The sequence below is a fragment of the Triturus cristatus genome, chromosome 10 (assembly GCF_964204655.1).
Source record: "Triturus cristatus chromosome 10, aTriCri1.1, whole genome shotgun sequence".
NCBI lineage: Eukaryota > Metazoa > Chordata > Amphibia > Caudata > Salamandridae > Triturus > Triturus cristatus.
In genome coordinates this window covers 1,219,039,671-1,219,060,358 of record NC_140593.1, presented here as the reverse complement: position 1 = coordinate 1,219,060,358, position 20,688 = coordinate 1,219,039,671, and the positions used below count along the sequence as shown (strand labels likewise).

The 20,688-nt window shown below is 44.9% G+C and overlaps 1 protein-coding gene across 1 annotated transcript in view; it reads left to right on the top strand.

Annotated features, from left to right (window-relative positions):
* TEX28 (testis expressed 28) overlaps nucleotides 1-20,688 on the top strand; it is a 388,497-nt gene that overhangs the window by 235,077 nt on the left and 132,732 nt on the right. Inside the window, exon 3 of the mRNA XM_085631501.1 lies at nucleotides 20,253-20,388. Within this exon, the coding sequence (XP_085487627.1) occupies nucleotides 20,253-20,388 (136 nt within the window). The remainder of the gene's footprint in view (nucleotides 1-20,252; nucleotides 20,389-20,688) is intronic.

Here is a 20,688-nt window from a genome sequence, read left to right as displayed (position 1 = left end):
TCTGTCGGGAGAAGGACCCGCTCCAAACACGGTGAATTTACAAATGTGGTGCAAGTAAGTGGATTCTTAGTTAAAAGCCTAAAAGCGGCAACAATACACAACAAATACACTAATAATCAGCGATTTTAAAAATTCCTTGTGTGAGCTCCTGTGAGCGCGCTGCACTCTGTAGTGCAACTCGCTCCGTTTGTCCTAAAGGTTTCCTATTTGCAGGCGTTTCTTCACTAAAAGTTTTGCCTGCTTTGGGTCTGTGAAACTCGAGTATCGCAGTCACTATGCATCACTTGCAAGCCCGGTGGGGACGTGTAACAAAGGTGGATTCCATCCGAAAGCGCTTGCTGCCTCCTTCCTGGCCTCCAGCAATTTTCGGCAACAATAAAAATGTCATGATGACTCTGGTATTTAATGTTCTTCCTAGAGACAGATCGGAGTTTTGTCTAGTGGAAGTTTTGACTCCTGGAAAGGTAGCACATAGGGTTAATGTGCCTGCAGCAAAAAACATGTACCATGCAGATCACAAAGTGCACATAATGTAAATAGGTCAGTGGGCTACTGCGTGTGTGTGTGTGTAGGTGGCTCTGTGGGTGGCTCTATTTGTGTGTGGGTTGCTCTATGTGAGTGGCTCTGTGGGTGGCTCTGTGTGTGTGGGTGGCTTTGTGTGTGTGGGTGCAAATGCAATAGGTCTCGCATTTGCGAGTGATTAAGCTATTGACATTGTAAATAACAATGCTGTTTCTTGAAATGTTTTCAAAAACAAAAACATAAACAAAAATAATTTCATGAGCAATGCCAATAGCTCTAACTTTAACAATGCCGAGACCATTGCATTGTAAATGCTTGTTTCCCAATCCCACAACTCCTGCGGAAAGGTCACTCCATTCCTTAGACCTTAAGAGAGTGCTTAAATTCTATCTAGTGGGAACGAAGGTCAAAAGAAAATCGGACCAATTGTTTTTAAATCATGGTTCCATGAGGACAGGTTTTCCAGCTACCAAGCGATCCATTTCCAGTTGTATAGTGTCTTGTATAAAATTAGCCTACCAGCTGGCCAATAAATCCCTATTGTTGTCACCTAAAGCACACTCCACTAGGGGGAAAGCAGCTACAGTAGCTTTCTTGCATGATGTTCCGATGGCAGAAATTTGCAAGGTAGCAACCTGGAGATCTGTGCATACTTTCACAAGGCATTATTGTCTTGAATCCGACTCCAGGGCTGATACTCAAGTAGGCCAGGCCTCCTTGAGAAATCTGTTCAGATAAGAGAAATATCTGAAGTGTCAAGTTTAGTTGTCTGAGCTTGATTGTTATTAATTATTTTCCTTTGCCCGCAGTGGATGAGGTGAGGCTCGCTATTTTATTCTAGTGCTTATGACTATTGATGAGGATCCCCTGGAAGAGAACGATTAGTTACTTACCTGTAATCCTAGTTCTCTTCCAGGGGTATCCTCATCAAAGTCATAAGCAACCCTCCCGCCTCCCCGGGCAAAGGATCCTTATTTTTGAAGAATTGTCAACTCTTTGTGTCATGGCTTTGTGTCACCGCAAACAACAACTGACCTAACTGTCACCCCTGAGGCATGATGGGAATCTAGGGATCATGGCTGCCTTAAAGGCACGGTGCCAGTTTGTCTATGTTGCTAAGAGTTAGCTTTCTAGCCTTTCTAGGCTGTAGTTTTCTACAATGCAGCCTGTGAGCTGTCAATGCTTTCAGTCCTATCTGAGGTTTGGGACTATATGCTAAACATTAAAACAGTTTTCAAACATGCTTTGCTGCTGTTCTTTCCCTGTATTTATGATATATTGTGAATATTAGATATATTATTTGTATTATACAGGGGAGTCCTTGCAGCATTATTCAGCTCTGGTTATGAAAGGCTGCACTTGCTTTTTTATTATTTATATATATATATATATATATATATTACCTACTGGCGGTCACCAGTAGGTGGTTATAGGACCTATTTTCCATAGGAAATCCGCAACATTTTATTCCCAATAAGTCTGGCGCCGGTTGACGAATCCTCGCAAAATTTTCCAAACTTTTGGCCAGCTCCGCTCCGCTCCTACCCTGAAAGTTTTGCGGTGATCCGTCAAGCGGGGCGAGAAAAAAGGGGGGTCCCAAAACACGTTTTTATATATATATAGATATGTATATATATGTGGAGATACATATATGTTTATCACATATATAGTTGTGTTTCCGGGGTCCCGCACATGGGCGGGAATATTCTAGTGTTTATGACTTTGATGAGGATACCCCTGGAAGAGAACTAGGATTACAGGTAAGTAACTAATCCTTCTACACCCCTAACCGCCAGCTTCGCTCCGCTGACCTCGCCCTCGCCTCCCGCATCTATTGAGCGACCGCTGGCGGCAGATCGTTCTTCCACCTCACTGCAAAAACCTGGAACACCCTCCCCATCCGCCTACGACAGACCCAGGACCCGCTGGCCTTCAGGAGACTCCTCTAGACCTGGCTGTTTGAGCAATAGCAGCACCCCCGCCCCCCCACCCCCAGTGCCATGAGACCCTCACGGGTAAGTAGTGCGCTCTACAAATGAATTGATTGATTGATTGATTGATATCTCGATATATTTGTTATTGTCTACCTAGATGACATCCTGGTCTATTTTCAGACTGAGCATGAACATGTCACGCACGTTAAGTTAATAATCCAACGCCTACAAGAAAATCATCTTTTTGCCAAGTTGGATAAATGAGTCTTTCATACTAAGAAGGTTGACTTCCTGGGGTTTGTTATCTCCCTGGAAGGGATTCATATGGATCCTGCCAAAGTATCTGCTATAACTAAGTGGTCGAGCCCTACGACAGTGAAGGAGGTGCAGTCCTTCCTAGGGTTCGCCAACTTCTATAGAAGATTTATTGACCATTTTTCAGACCTCATTACTCCTATAACCAGACTCTTGAAAAAAGGGGTAACTTTTGAATGGGATGAAGCAGCAAAGCAAGCTTTTCAGGCATTGCAGAACAAGTTCATTTCAGCCCCTATCATAAGACATGTAGATGAAACCCAACCCTACTATGTTGAAGCAGATGCATTCCAATATGCTGCTGGTGGGATTTAATCACAAAGACACCAAGACAGGAACCCTCCATCCAGTGGCTTATTTTTCAAAAACCCTTTCCCCTGTTGAGCATAACTACACCACTGGAGAAAGGGAACTCCTAGCCATCAAATTAGCTTCCCAAGAGTGGCAATATTATTTACTAGTCCCCTCATTTTATTACCATATATTCTGTTCTCAGGAATCTCCAGTTCTTCAAATTAGCTAAGGCTCTCACTCCCAGACAGATGAGGTGGGTTTCCTTTTTTTGCGCATATGATGTTTTTTCATTTTTCGACCTGGAGCACAACAAGGACGAGCTGATGCGTTATCATGGCTAGGAAAAAATAAGAAACACATAGTAGACACTCCTTTACCCATAATCCCTAATGACAAGATAGTGGCGATAGGAGAGGCACCAACATCTGAATCTGAACCTTTTCTTGAGAAATTAGTTCTGGCATACACTACTCTTAACCCTGAGGAGCGGTTAGCGGACCCTTTGAATAAAATAGAAAACGGTCTCTATTTTCATGACAATCTCTTACATATCCCTTCTAGAGAACTACAAGCAGTAGTTATTGAGTGGTGTCATACTCTCCCCTTAGAGGGACATCCAGGAGGTGAAAAGACACTGCAAACGTGCAAGAGATGGTTTTGGTGGCAGGGTATGAATCAAGATATTCACGACTTTGTTAAAGCCTGCCCTACATGCGCTAGACAAAAAATCACTGCATTGTGCACCCGCTGGTCTGTTACAGCCTTTGCCCATTCCTCATACCCCTTGGTTTTCCATCAGTATGGATTTTATCACCGACTTGCCTATCTCAAGAGGTTTCACTACTATTTTAGTCGTGGTAGATATGCTCTCGAAAATGGCGCATTTCATTCCCCTTAAAAAATAACCCACTGCCAAAGAACTCATAGAGGTGTTTATAAAAAACATAGTACGCCTACATGGTTTGCCCTCTGTGAAAGTGTTAGATAGGGGCCCACAATTTGTATCAAAATTCTGGCAGGGTGTATGGAAGGCCCTTCATATGGATCATCGCCTCTCATCTGCATATCACCCTCAAACGGACGGGCAAACAGAGAGGACCAATCAGACTTTAGAACAGTACCTTCGGTGCCTCGTAAGCACGATCACTGGGGATTGGGTGCAAGCACTCCCGTTAGCAGAATTTGCATACAACTCAACTCATTCCTCCTCCAAGATCTCTCCTTTTGTTCTCTCCAATGGGTATCACCCTAGATTTCTGCCTCTTCATCTTCCCCCTTCTGCCTCACAAATCCTTGCTGTCTCAGAACACCATACACAACTCAAGCCAAACATGAGCTAAAGGAAGCCAAAGAGAGAATGAAAAGACAGGCAGATATACATAGGCGCCCTGCTCCTGAATATAAGATAGGTGATCAGGTTTGGTTAGCCACCAAAAACATGACATTACCAGGCCCTAGAAAGTTACAACCTAGATACATTGGTCCTTATAAGATACTGAATCTCATTAACCCTGTAGCAGTGAAACTAGATTTACCACCAGAAATTCAGGTACATCCTGTCTTCCATACCTCTCTGCTCAAACAGTACGAACATCCTTCATGTCCTGAACTTCTGCTCCCTCCTCTTATCGTAAATGGTGAAGAGGAGTACGAAGTGAAGCACATTGTTGACTCACGAAAGTACCGGGGGAGACTGCAATATTTGGTAGATTGGTTGGGGTATGGTCCAGAAGATAGAACATGGGAGCCGGCTGCAAACATACATGCCCCTTCATTAATAAGAAAGTTTAATGCACTGTTACACATTAGGGTGTTGTCGCCCTTGCATTCTGTTGTCTGCATGGAAACTACGATGCCCAGATTGCACCTTATGTGAGTGTTGGTTGTGTGCACTCCCAGACCCCGTCATGTGACCCAATGGTCGTTAAAGGATGCCTGCTCCAAGCACAGGTGCTTCGCAATCTACTTTCAGATGGACCATGCCTCCCTGCAAAGACTCCTCTCCAGACCGCTTCCTTCTGCTGCAGCGTCGCATTGCTGGAGAACTTTTGTTCGGTGACTCTGCAGTGTTTCGGTTGCTGGCTCTTTGTTTTTTGGACTTCGTTTTCTTTCTTGCGATCATCTCAGCGCGTGTATGTGCTTCCTTCTATTGCATTGTTTAGTCCCTTATTTTGTGGTGCGGAGAAATATTCGCCTGACTTAATTATTTTTTAGTGCTGCGCGTGCACTATTTTGTCTGGGTGCAGTTACGGTGTTAGCCGCCATTAGACGTGGCAGTTGTTTGTTTTTTGTTTATTGAGCCTTAGCACTTCTTTTTACTTATATTTTTGCTCGCGACTTGAGCAGCTCCTGGACCTGTTTTCCATTCGGCCCTCCTTGTGTACTCTTTCCTAGTTGGTTGAACATTGAACTTCAGTGCTCTCTGTGTCTGTGGATTTGACATTGAGGGCAATCCCCTAAATTGTTGCCTCAGAGGGCAGACGTATGCCTACAGCAACTAAGTACTTGGAATCTAATGTTTTGAGTTTTCTTCTACCTAACTTCGGAATCCTTATTTACATATGAACGTCGCTATCTATGGTGAGTCTGGGGGAGCACACAACAGAGGGTTGTTTAGCACACAGGGGTATTTGGTATTAGACTAGGGGTGTATTCTGTCATTGATAATCTTTTCTTGTTCTCTGTTTGTCTTCCCAAAGGACCGCAGCTCCTAGACCAGGTGTTCCTGAAGATCCCGCATTCCTGGGGTTACATTGACGTTTCCTCTCCCTGGTGGTCCTGAGCTGTCTCTTCTTCCCCCCCCACGGGTAGTTAGCTAGTAATCCGGTTATAGTCGGATCTGGTTGTACCCTAAGGGAGAGTGGAGGTCCTCTCTTCGCTCCTGAGGATTTGGTCATCCTCCGAGCGGACTTTGAACCACGACAGTATCATGCCACAGTGGGAACCAAATATGACACCAAAAGGGATTTAAATGCTAATACCCCTTTATGAGTACACATTGAAACAGTACTCTGCATGTAGAGGCAAAAACTTGCATAAATAAAGATATGTAGAATACCATTCCTTACTGTCACATGCTCAGTGGGAGCCTAGAGCACACAAGCCTATAGATGGCCCCGTTACCTCTATTGACCTTGTAATCTTTCACTTCTCTTTATTTTTTTTTACCCAGAAAGGATACCACAGATATGCATCCTTGAATTTACTTCAGATATTCAGTTCTTCTCATTTCTGACATCTTAGAGGCAGGGCAAGGAGCAAAGTTATTTACAGAACTTGATTTAATAGGAGCTTATCATCTCTTCCAAATCAAAGTAGGAGATGAGTGGAAGACTTTTTTCAAACCCATTTTCAGGCATTTTGAGTACAAAGGTATGCCATTTGAACTGTGTAATGCCCAAGCAGTCTTTTAACACTTCATGACCTCTATATTTTATGATTTGCTTCTTCATACCATGGTTATCTATCTCAAAGATATTTTACATTTTCCAAAAATCCTACTAACCATGAAGAACATGTAAAGGGAGTTTTGTACTGGTTACGCAAACATCACATGTTGGTTAACCCAGAAAAGTATTGTTTGACCAGTCTTCAGTCACTTACTTGGGCTTTGTTGTTTCCTCAGAAAGTCTAGCTATGGACACTTTCTTTCAGATATTCGGGAATGGAAGATGACTACATTGGTAAAGACATCTCAATGTTTTCTAGGTTTTGCAAATTACTATAAAAAATGTGCCAATGACTTTCCCAATATTGTAGCACCAATCACAGACCTATAAAAAGAAAAACAATTCATCTAGACTCCAGATGAATGGCTCTTGAGGAAATAAAGAGACAATTTACCAAGGCACATATTCTTCTGCCTGGCACTGCCAAACCTTTTATTCTTGAAACTAATGCCTCTGATCTGGCATTAAGAGCAGTTTATATTCAAGAAATTGAAGGAGTGAATACCCCATTGACTTTTAATCCCGAAAATGATCCAAGCCAGTAATAATGTATTCATTTTTAGAAAAGTAATCATTAGCAATGAAAGAGGCCTTTAAAAATGGAGGTATCTATTGTTAGGGGCTGAACAACAATTTACCGTCCAAACAGATCTTTGTAATCTTCAAGTACTTCAACAAGAAGGTTACAGAAATAGTCAACAGGCAAGCTAGGCTTCTTTTTCAGCAGTTTGATTTCCAAGTAACATTCATTCTTGGAACACAGAATATTGTAGCAGATTGTCGATCCAAACAATATTTGGAACAGTCGTCCCCTTTAACCAAAGAAAATATTCTTTCATCTTCTGTTTTTCTAAGCCAAAATTCAAGCCATATATTTGATATAAGTATAAGAAAAAGAAAATTCAAGTTCAAGATAATCTGATTTTTCGGGACAATGGAATCTTTGTTCCCAGTAAGAAACTTAGACAAATTGTTCTACAGTTATGCCACTATTTTATCATAGATGTCCATTAGGGTCTGAACGTCCCAGAGGATCTGATTAATCATCAGTTGTGGTGCCCCAGCCTGTTAAAAGATATAAATGACTGCATAAGACCTTATGAAGTCTATTAACATGTTAAGGTGGATTCGCAAATTACATTTGGTTATCTACCTTCTTGACTTTGTTAATATATTCCTATCAATTTTATTGTAGAAGGTTCTGCACAATCATTGCTACAGTGAATTATTTCTCGAAGTTGGCACATTTCTCCTCTTTGACCAACCTTTTTCTGCAGCAGAAATTGCATGAATATTTCTTTATGACATCTTTAGACCTCCCTGATTTCCAATAAAGATCATTTCAGATTACGGTCCTCAGTTCATCTCTAATTTTTGGACTCAAATTCTGTTTGGCTCCTTTATCTAAGTTTCATCCCCAAACAAACGGTCAAACAGAAAGACTGAATTAACCTCTTTAGACTTACCATTCCATCTATGTATATGCTTCCAAAAGAAATTAGGAATCTCTTCTCGTCTACCTGTGGTGGAGTTTTTTTCTTCTTTGAAATTCAGTTGTTTCTTTGGAGGAGGACATGCTGCACCTACTCTGTACCTGTAAAGAATTGACACTTGAACGAAACAACTTTTAAAACCATTTTGTAATCATAGAGGCATTTGCACGTGAAGACAGGCTGCGTTGGCCTGCTTCGCATCAGATGACCCACAGCTAAATTGTCGCTTGGTGAAGTTCTTGAGGCAGGTGGGGAAGAAAATGCCATAACTGAGAGGAATGTTCCAGTTATTCAGCAAACGAACTGTCTACTGTAAGCTGCGTTGAAAATGAACGATTATTTGTTTTAACCAAATTCATTTATTAATTTTTTCTTATAACGTAATTTATAATGAAACTTTTTATCGATACATTTTGTAGCAATGGTTTTTAGTAACTACACTAATAAAAATAAACTTGAAACCAGTTGTTTCTTTGCTACCTATGGATTCTATCCTAAGGTCTTTCCAGCAACTTACTCTGATAATGATAAAAATACTTCAGCACATGAAATTCTGAAAACCATCAGAAAGACCAGAGAAATAAATCTTAATAGACTAGAGAAGGATCAAGAGTCTCAGAACAGGCAGACCAATAAGCATCACAGATTGGCTTCAAATCCTGAGATTGGATGTAAGGTCTGTCTATATTCAAACACTATGCCATTGATTATCCATAGATCGAAACTAGGTCTGAGATATTTTCAATCAATCAATCAATCAATACATTTATAGAGCACGCTACTCACCCGTGAGGGTCTCAAGGCGCTGCTGAAGGGAGGGGGGTGCTGTTACTGCTCGAATAGCCAGGTTTTGAGGTGCTTCCTGAAGGTGAGATGGTCCTGGGTCAGTCGTAGGTGTGCATGGAGGGAGTTCCATGTCTTGGCGGCCAGGTAGGAGAACGATCTTCCTCCGGTTGCGGTTCTGCGGATCCGTTGGAAGATGGCGAGGGCGAGGCTGGCGGGTGGGAGTGTAGAACGAGAGGCGGTTGTTGAGGTATTCGGGGCCTATGTCGTGGAGCGCTTTGTGTGTGTGGGTGAGGAGCCTGAACGTGATCCTCTTGCTGACGGGGAGCCAGTGCAGGTTTCTTAGGTGGGGTGTTATGTGGCTGCGGCGAGGGATGTCGAGGATGAGTCGTGCGGAAGCGTTCTGTATGCGCTAAAGTTGTTTCTGAAGTTTGGCTGTGGTTCCTGCGTACAGGGCGTTCCCGTAGTCCAGTCGGTTGGTGACGAGGGCCTGGGTGACTGTCTTTCTGGTTTTGGTGGGGATCCACCGGAAGATCTTTCGGAGCATGCGCAGGGTGTTGAAGCATGAGGGTGAGATGGTGTTGACTTGTTTGGTCATCGTGAGGGAGGAGTCCAGGATGAATCCCAGGTTGCAAGCGTGGTCCGTGGGTGTTGGTGCGGTGCCCAGCGCCGTGGGCCACCAGGAGTCGTCCCAGGCGGATGGTGATTGTCCGAAGATGAGGACCTCGGTCTTGTCTGAGTTGAGTTTCAGACGGCTGAGCTTCATCCATTCCGCGACGTCTTTCATTCCTTCCTGGAGGTTGGTTTTGGCGGTGGCTGGGTCTTTGGTGAGGGAGAGTATCAGCTGGGTGTCGTCGGCGTAGGAGATGATGTTGAGGTTGTGATTGCGAGCGATGGCGGCGAGGGGGCACATGTAGATATTGAAGAGGGTTGGGCTGTGCGAGGAGCCTTGGGGTACGCCGCAGATGATCTTGGTGGCCGTGGAGCGGAAGGGAGGGAGGCGGGCTCTCTGGGATCTGTCTGAGAGAAACGAGGTGATCCAGTCCACGCCTTTTCCTTGGATCCCAGTGTTGTGGAGGCGGGTTATTAGGGTGTGGTGGCAGACGGTATCGAAGGCGGCCGAGATGTCTAGGAGGATGAGAGCGGTTGTATCCCCGTTATCTATCCATCAGGGTCCTGATGTCGTCAGTGGCTGCGATGAGGGCGGTCTCGGTGCTATGGTTGGCTCGGAATCTGGACTGGGATGAGTCGAGCGAGTTGTTTGCTTCGAGGAATGCAGTCAGTTGTTTGTTGACGGTCTTCTCGATGACTTTAGCCGGGAAGGGAAGGAGAGAGATGGGGCGAAAGTTCTTGAGGTCTTTTGGGTCGGCTGTGGGTTTTTTCAGTTGGGCGTTGATCTCTGCGTGCTTCCAGCTTTCTGTGAAGGTGGCTGACGCAAAGGAGTTGTTTATGATGTTTCGGAGGTGGGGTGCGATGAAGATGTGGTGAGGGCATGGGTCAGAGGGAGAGCCGGAGTGGATGGTGTTCATGATGTGGGTGGTGTCTTCAGTGCTGACGAATACACTAATAAAAATAAACTTGAAACCAGTTGTTTCTTTGCTACCTATGGATTCTATCCTAAGGTCTTTCCAGCAACTTACTCTGATAATGATAAAAATACTTCAGCACATGAAATTCTGAAAACCATCAGAAAGACCAGAGAAATAAATCTTAATAGACTAGAGAAAGATCAAGAGTCTCAGAACAGGCAGACCAATAAGCATCACAGATTGGCTTCAAATCCTAAGATTGGATGTAAGGTCTGTCTATATTCAAACACTATGCCATTGATTATCCATAGATCGAAACTAGGTCTGAGATATTTTGTCCATTATCCAACTCCGATATTATCAATCCAGTTACTTTCAGACTAAATACACCATTTCTTTCATGTGTTGTTTTTGAAACCTGATGCTTACACTGATTTTTTTTTAAAGAAAATAGTTATTCCTTATGCATCTCAGTTAGTCAGAGCACAAGAGGCATATGAAGTAAATGAAATATATGACTTGAGACTTCATCGAGGAACACTTCAGTTTCTGATTAAATAGAAGGGATAGCCTCCCTCTAAAACGTTTGGGAACCAGCATATAAGGTTCATACCCCTTGTTTGGTATATCAATTGTTTCTTAAAACCCCAGGGAAACCTGGCCATTCTGGGGGAGGCAGAACGTAAAGAATATTGGGCCTGACAAGAGGGTTGGGTCTACTCACAGACTGAAGGATGTAGCTAACTCGTGTCTTGTTTCTAAGGGTCACGTTCTCCATCACACTCTCTTACCATCTTAGAAAGCAGCTCAGGCTAGGATCAGGTGGGCTTCTCAGCTTGGCGGCACTTGAGCAGCGAGTGTGAATTGGAATGTGCCAAGCATAGTGAGGGTAAGTTCCAAATCTATTAAGGACACAGAGGCGAGGATTATTCTTATATCTCCCTTCGCTTTATTAGTACCAAATTCCAAGCAGCCAGAAAGATATTCAAAGAATTATAACAGTAACAGGAAAAAACTACAACTCCCTACATCCAGGGAGAAATCCAAGTCCATAGTCCTTCAACTGTTTCCATGATCCTTAGTACATAGTCCCATGTCTGTCTCTCTCCTTCCTCTTTCTTCGCGCGAGTCACGCCACATCAGCACTGGTCCTGGTTTGAACCATCGTTCCCTGGAAGAACAAAGATAATCTAAGAGTGTGGAAAACCCAATGTAACATGCCACTTACGATGTGGCAAACGTCGTACAGGAACTGTATCATGAAGAACATTGAACATTTCCTAATACCACCATGAAAAACAAAAAGTGATTACTTACTACAATACGGGTGGGTTCGCACCATCGTGCTCCGGGAGGGATAATCCTCGCATTCGTGTTCTTAATAGAATTGGAACTTACCCTCACTATGCTTGGCAAATTCAGATTCTATGTCAGGACCGGAGGCTTCAGATTATGGTAGTTCAAAGCTTACTTACTACTACTTGAGCCACATCTAGGACCGGTTTAAAATAAAACCTTTTGAATGTAGAGTCCGAAGACCAATCCGCTGCCCGCATTAAATCCTCTAGGCACGCTCCCAGCGCAAACGCCTTAGAGGCCATAGCGCCCCTGGTTGAATGGGCACCAAATTGCTTTGTGTCAATACCTGCTTCCTGCATGACCCAGCGCACCCATCTAGCTATTGTGGGAGAGGAAACAGCTTTGTGTGGTTTCTTGAGTACTATCAAGAGTTGTAGTTCGCCCGGAGGGCGGAGTTCCTGGGTCAAGTCTTCATACGCCTTCAGGCAGTCTACCACACATCATTTTGGGGTGTCTCGGAAAGCCAGGTATGAGACTATACAGGTATGAGACTTAGTACGTCATCCTACCGTGAAAACTACTCCTTCAGGAGAAAAGGTTCTTGCCGAAATGTCCAATGCCCGGACATCTAAAACTCTCCTGCAAGAGATTAAACACAAAAGCATAGCCAGTTTAGAAGATAACTCCTTCAACGAAAGATATTTATTCGGCTGCCAAGACAAAAAGAGATTCAGAACGAGATTGACGTCCCACAGGACCGAATATCGAGGCTCCGGAGGCAGAGACAGCCGGATACCATGCAGAAGCTTGCAGACTAACGGATAATCCCCAACTGGGGCTCTGTCTAGCGGAACATGGCCCACCGAAATTACCAACCTGATCGCGTTTATTGAACGATACGCCAGCCCATCTGACACCAAGTCTGCTAATAAATTTAAGATGGGAACGACACCTGCGACCACGGGATCCAAATTCCCTCGAAGACACCAACAAACCCATCTCGTCCAGACGGACTGATAACGCTTTGTGGTGCTATCTGCCCAAGCCTCTGACAAGAGGACCTCAGCCGGTCTCGAAAAGGCCAGGCAGCGACCAACGTTGCCTGAAAGTTGCCACACCATGAGGAGAAGCAGACCCTGTGTGACTAGATGATGCGGCATCCCGTCCGGATTCAGAAGCAGGTGAGGACACAGGGGAAGTAGGATTGGAAAATCCCAAGAAAGTTCCAGAAGAACCGGAAACAAAACTTGAGACCTCCAACAAGGTGTTACCAAGATCACCTCCGCTTCCTGCCGGCGGATCAGGGCCGCCGCTCTCGTTATCATGGGAAAAGGGGGAAACACATAACCTCTCTCTGCGTTCCAGTCCTGAAGGAAAGCGTCCATGTCAAGAGCCATAGGATCCGGTCTCCAACTGAAGAACTGAGGAACCTGATTTTCCCGGCGAGAAGCAAAGAGGTCCACTGAAAAAGGCCCCCATAGAGAATTCACCCATTGGAAGATCTGAGGATCCAACTTCCAAAGACAGGAATCGCAAAGATTTCTTAAGTGCCAATCCGCAATCTGATTGCTCTGGCCCGAAAGATATTCCGCTGTGACCGAATTATGATGATCCAGGCAGAAACCCCCAAAATCCTTTGCCAAATTTGCCAACGCCCGGGATCAGGGGCCTCCCAATCGGTTGGCATACCGAACCGAGGAGATGTTTTCCATTTTTAAAAGGACGCAGGACTGCACTCTGTCCTTGGTCCAACATTGAACCGCAGAGGAGCCCGCTAGAAGCTCTAGACGGTTGATATGAAGGTTCTACTCGTCTAAAGACCAAACTTCTCCAGTGGAAAAATCCCGCACTGAGCGCCCCAGCCTGACCTGCTGGCGTCAGATTCTATGATAAGGTCGGGAACTGAGCCGAAAATCGCTCATCTGTTCCAAGCCTCCATGTGGGACACCCATCATGCAATCTCTTCCCTGGGAACTGAATGGTTGTACAACCTCCCCTTCCTCAGATGGTACGCCCTGAGGCGCTGGAGATCCCGATAATGTAGGGGTCCCGGGAAGATCGCCTGAGTCGACGACGAGAGAATACCCACCACTGGGCCAGATGCCGTAATGAGGTGTAAGGCCTGGAACTCATTTGGCGCAATTCGTGACGAATCTTTGCCATTTTTCGAGACGGGAGACTTAAAGTCGCGTGGACGGAGTCCACCACAAACCCGAGAAAGGTCACCCTTTGGGAAGGTTTGAGAACCGACTTGGCCTCGTTGATAATGAATCCTAGGTTCTGCAAAAGAGTCACCGTCTGTTGGAGCTGAGTGGATAAGGTCCGAGGGCACTGCGCCATAAGAAGATCGTCCAAATACACGATCATGCGAATGCCCTGAGCGTGGAGGAACTCCACTGCTGGATGCAGCACCTTGGTGAAACACCAACGGACTGAGGAAAGACCGAATGGAAGGACGGTAAACTCGTACACAAGATCCCTCCAACAAAATTGTAGGAATCGCCGATGAGGCGGGTGGATGGGAACTACCAGATAGGCATACTTCAAGTTCAACAGCGCCATCCAATTGGACGGCAAAAGGACGTCGCGGAGCAGATGGATCCCCTCCATCTTGAAATGGTGGTAAACTAACCACCCAATGAACTCCTTGAGATTGATGACTGGGCGCCGGCCCCCGTCGGTCTTGTCCACCACAAAAATATTGCTGAGAAAACCGTGCGGGTGCAGAGTTGATCGGCAAATGGCTCCTTTGCGGAGCAGCTCGGAGACCTCCTCGTCGATCAACTGTGCTTCAAGGGAACTGAATGATATCGGTCGAGGAAGAACCTCCTGCCGGGATTTTTTGTAAAACTCTATATGAAAACCTTGAACGGTTTGAAGGACCCATGCATCTGAAGTAATGTCCGCCCACGCATTTCAAAAGGCCGCTAGCCGACCCCCGATGCGAACCTGTGATGCTGGAAGCACACTTACCGCTGGAATTTCATCCACCGGTGTTGGCCTTGAAGCCTCCGCAGCCTCTGAAGCGCTGTCCTTGCGTCGGATAGAAATTTGTGTAGTTCGCGGTAGAGTTATACTGCCTGCGACCAGAGCCTTGCCCCCTTGAGGGGTTTTACTGGAAACCGTGGCCGGGCGAGCGGCCCCTGCCTCGACTGGCCCCACGCAAAACCCGCTGGTTGAAGACCCTTTTAATATTGGACTGGGCCTTGTCCAGTGATGTGAATGTTGCAACAAATTTACCTAATTCCTTAATGAAGGGGTTGCCGAAAAGGCCCCCCTGGGCCACGGCTCCCGCCTCCGAGGAGGCCAAATCCCCAAGTTTAGGATCAAGCTTAATAAACAGCAAGCAATGTCGCTTGGTTGATAGGGCACAATTAGCGTTGCCCATGAAGATAATAGCCCCCTGGGCCCTGTTGGAAAGGTCTTCTGGGGAAATACGGGACCCGGAGACTTTGGCCTCTTCGGCCATGTCCAAGATTTTTGTCATTGGTCCGATAGCGTCAAGCAGCTTGTCCTGACAGGATCGCCAGGACCTGTCAATGCCCTTCCTGGGATCCTTCATGTACATAGCCAGAAATGTGGCCATCTTAGGATCCAACTCAGGTGTGAAAGCAATTTTGTCGTCCAAAGGGGGTCTAGGACACTCCGCCCGTAAACAACCTCGAGCCTCCTCCTCGAGGGGCTTGCAGAGTCGACCTGCGACAAATCTGGCTACCTTATCGCCGGAAACCCAGGCCGCAGACCGGGGGTGCATAATGTCGTCAGGATTAAGCATGTCAGAGTCCTCTTCGGGGACTGTGGAAGTGGAAGGAGTAGTTGTCGGGCGCCAAGGCCGTGAAGACTCTGCCTCCTCATCCGTATCTCCTTGGGTGTCCTCATTGTCCATCCCAGGGGAAGAGGAATCTGGGAGATTCTGAGGGGCGTCTGCCGGTGGGGGAGTGGGGGCGGTTGGCGACAACATAGGCAGAAACGCGGTCCCAAGACGCGCAAATGCGTCCACGTCCACTCCTTCAGGACGTTGTTTCTTGGACGGTGGAGGACTCTCCCCAACACGCTCAACCGGATTCGCAGGAGGCTCTGTGTGCGCTGCCGCTAATTTCACGTGCTCTTGGACTATTCTATCGGAGAGGCGTTGTTCCATAGGGCCAACCACCTCATTAACCACCCGGTAGATGGAGGAGTCAACTGTCTCGTAAAAGTCGTGATCCCAGGGTAAGTATCCCTGGACCTCTTCCTCATAGTATTCGGATTGGGCCTCCATAGCCAAAGAGAAACGTAGGTATCAATGCCAAGAGAAGAAATAAATGCCGAAATATTCCCCTTTTTAAAACGTGTTGAGCACTACAAATTGCAAGTTTGGTGAACAAACCAATGGGGGGGTAGGCCAAAAGACTGCACAGCTTTGGGTAACCCCAAGGGTCGCAATAGGGCTGCACTAACGCAAAACGCGCTATCGCCCTCAGTAAAAACTGACCAGGTTACTGCCTCCCAGCACGTTTAATGACGCTGTCAAATGCGTGTCAAAACTGCGCGTTTGCGCGCTGGCCACGAGCAACCGTTACACGGTACCTTCAACTGTGTGCAATATCGCGCGCGAGCGAGCGTGCGTCAATCACGGATAAACTTGGTATACGGACCCTCGCTGGGGCATAGGAAATGAAAGTGTGTGTGAATACAACCCGTTAAAACGGGCGTCAATGTGAGGCAGTCGGAGACAAGGCTCTGATACTCCTTTCTCTCACAGCGCGGCTCCTCGTCTGAGGAGCAGCGACGCGAGAGCAACGAGTCGAGCGAGTCCCTCTAGCAGGCTGCTAAAGCACCGCACCAACAGGGGGGCCGGCCACGTAAGGAGCGGAAAACGTTATCGCGGCCGGCAGGGGAATCTGAAATACAAATTCAAAATGCCTGCAACCAAGAAAACGCGCATACACAATGTCAAATCAGCGTCAGTGTAAACATAGCCATCAATAAACCCAACTACAACATAAATAAGGAAGAAGGAAACATTGACTTAACTGGCTGCGAAGCAGCGAAGAAAGAGGAAGGAGAGACAGACATGGGACTATGTACTAAGGATAATGGAAACAGTTGAAGGACTATGGACTTGGATTCCTCCCTTGATGTAGGGAGTTGTCGTTTTTTCCTGTTACTGTGTAATTCTTTGAATATATTTCTGGATGCTTGGAATTTGGTAATACTAAAGCGAAGAGAGATATAAACATAATCTGCAGCCTCTGGTCCTGACATAGAATTGCCTTTTAGGTCTAACCATGGTCAGGTGTGCTGATTCGGTGCAAGTCTTCACACTATTTCTGTTTTCTCCTCTGAGGTTTCTGCATGGAAGCTGAGCCGGGATCAAGTAAATATTTTCTCAGTATTGGTTAGCTAATGCTGTAGTTTAGTTCAGACTCTGTCCATTGAGAATCCAGATCCTTTCCTTTTAGTTTAATAATCTTCAAATATATCGTTGGGAAGTTTACTTAGTTCATCGTCTGTTTGTATTGTGACCATCCCAATCCATTACGGTGAGATAATACTCCCTGTATTTCCCCTTTCCTGTTCCAGATCAAATCAATCTAAGAATGCAAAAGGGAACTGGTCAGTCTGCTTGGTGTGTCACAACTGCACTCTCTGCTTATTGCTCGCTCCAGAAGGCCTCTGTTTTTTCCTGCTTTTTCTACAATGATTCCAGTTGCTGTTCTTGATCCACTTGTATTCCTAGAGATTTGGTCTGCTACTATTTCCACTTTTCATTCAGTTATTATTCTAGACTCAGAAATGGAAATAGAGGCAGAAGACCTTATCTTCGAACTAAAGGGTGTCATGACAGATTTCTCAGAAGGCCTGCACTTGACAAGGTTTTTAAGGTACGTTTTATGCAAGGAGCATTCACACCTTTATGCCAATGTACTCTCACTACTGCAAAATATTTAATGACTTGTTAGCCTTGTTCGACACTATTGACTGTGATATTCCCATTAATAGCCTCTCTGAATTCTCTGGTATCATGGGTACAGCCTGACATTGCATTGAATTGTCCTTGAAAAATGAAAACCATCATAGACAATTACTTATCATCAGTCACCCTTTAATGGTTTGTTCCCCAAGGCACCTCTGTCTTCCCTATCCTCTTTTTTCCCCTAACCAAAGCCCGTATCCTGCATCATCTGTAAATTCCAAATTTACTTTCAGTGCTCTCCTGCCCCACTATTTAATTGAGATAAATCTCCTCTATCTCATTGCCGACTATTCTGTCTATTTTGGCGTTGGCATAATTGAGTGGCATCAAGAAAATCCTCCTTTCAGTCACTGCAGATGCAACTGATGTATTTATTTATTCACTAAACATTTGTAACATGCTAACATTCATATCAATGAACTGTTTCGCCATCAGTTGTTGTTGCCATTTTAATTCTCTCAGTCAATTTTGCCATAAGATACATGAGAGCCTGGATTCTCATATTTTTTTCTAGTCATGATCATGCGGTTACCTTAACAAACATCCTGTGTCAAGTTCTCCATAGCTTCATCATTACTCTTTGTCTCCTAAGGTGTTCAAGATATCTGACCCACATGGCAGTAGTTATGCCTCTTGCCTCATAACATTACAGGTGACATCATCCATTTACTGCTAATGACTTCTATTGTGACAAGATAGTGAAATGGTTTAGAAATTTCACAGCGAGCTAACAGAAGATCGTGAAATCACCCAGCATTGCTATAATAGGAAGCAAACTATAGGTTTAATCTGATACACTGGCAAGATAAAATTAGCAGCCCTTTGCATCTCTGTAGGATCTAATAGGAAAGGTGAAAACTCCTCAAGTGCCCTTAAACTCATCAATAAACCCACCACAATACAAGCGTCCACTGCATAGTCAATACAGACTACTGATACTGAGAAGTATATTTCCCTTTAAATCCTGCTGAGAATTTTCCGTCCAAACTTCTTTACAATCTCTGTGCACACAACCCTCCTTTGAGAATATGAGAACTATCTTGTGAGTACCTTGACAGCTAGAGCTAATCTAGGTAAGATGAGGTAGCATTCTCAAAGAGACAGGCTTGCATAAGAAGATAGATTTTTTTTTTTGTAACATATTTTTATTGCCATTTTCATAGTACACATACTGCGCATTATACAGAGCCTTCGAGTAGTTATGCCTAATAGTACAGCATGTGGTGTCACACATCATCTGCATAGACTAGTGAAGCATCAACGGGGAGAAAAAACAACGTACAGATATATCATGATGTGTATACCCTATTGGCGTGGATACATGACGTGTCACGTGAACTAGGGTATAACACAGGTTGCATAAGAAGATAGATATATGTAGTGATGGTCGGTAGCTACTGCCAAGTCCAGCTACCCTGTACATTGCCATTCCAGTAGACTCTATCTACAGTCTCCTAACTTGATGGTGTTCTGGAATTTACAGAACCTAAACACAATATTTTAAGGGCTGGGCCTAAACATAAAGATACCCTAATACCTTGATGCCCTATCCGAGATTCCACTCAGGACCACATTTGCTTTATTATTTTATTTTGCAAAATTGGTACTCTATTCTCTGGACACAGAGCCAGTTAGTGAGCAAGCATGGTAAGCAAGCACAAAATGGTGAGTAAGCGTAGTGAGCAAGCTGAACATCATAATGAAATGTATTATCTCCTCTGGCAGAAGATATTACCAGGACACCCATAATTCTTGTGCATTGCTTGCAAAAATACTCTGCCTGAATCGTGTTTTCTGTCCAATCCTCTGTGTGAAAATGTGTTGAGCAGAGGCTTCTTTGCATGATCATTCCGAGATCTCTGATTCTCCTTCACTCTTTAGCTCAACCTGTTGTGGATCAATAAGGTCACAGAGTGGATAACCTCTTACTCCCGCCAGCATAGGAAATCAAGAACATAAAAGATAAACTATGAACACAGTGAAGGGATCTGCATAAGCAACCAGAGCAGCCAGTGTAGCACATATTATTTAGTTGCTCATCTATCTCTGACAATTCCTTATCCTTTACACGACACAGTGTTGCATGCTATAACCAGCAAACTCAAAATCTTCGATCATCACGCATGACATGGAAACACTTCCCACACAGGTTCAAGGCAAAGAAAACACTCTTCCAACCACTGGCCCCCAGATGCAGCATTCTACCCACAAGGACACAAGCTTCATCAGCAGACAATACCTATACAAGACATAATCGCTATACAAGTACCATAATATAGTAAAATACAATGAGGGAACCATGTACTAAATGGGGTCTGAGCATTGCCTATCCCGGCGAAACTGCCATTGGAACAGAATGGATCCATGGATTTAAGTTTTTGTTTTGGAATATAGTCGCCACCAGCCAGTCAGAGGCCCATACCTAGCAAATCCTTCAATTGCGTCTGACCAGGATCTAAAAGCTGACAGATGGGTTCTTCACACAAGTGACCATAGCAGCTGATTGCTTTCCTCTGAAGCTGCTAGTAACCCAGCGCCTAGACCAACAGATTCAGGTCTTAACATGTATGTTTTAGAAGGTGATCACTGCCTATAGTTCTTGTCTTTGTACAAGGATGACAGTGCAAGGATCTTTCCTGGCATCGGCTAATGGTTACCTTTTAATCTTTGCAAAGGATTAGTGAGCTGGAGGGGCAGTTGGATGACCTACAGGAAGTGCACCAGAATGAGATAAGTGACTTGAAGCAAGAGCTGGCTTTTACAGAGGAGAAGATGGCCTACCAGTCCTATGAGAATGCCCGGGATGTCTGGGTGAGTGCACTGAAAGCTTAATAATGATAGGATAATATCAAGGCCATTGGTGGGTAGTGAAAGAGAAGATGCCCTATGCGTGTTATGTCTGTGTTTGAGCCCCATCATTACTCTCGGAGTAATCACTGAGGAGATAGAGAAATACATGCCTTGTATCTTTGGCTCTTCAGAGGGGGTTAAGATTTGACACCAGAAGTTAGAGGATGTATGAATTTGACAGTGCTTTTTGAAGGTTTGAGAATTAGTAATGAACTCTCAAAAGTGAACTCATGGAGACTTCGGGCCCGATTCACAGAACTA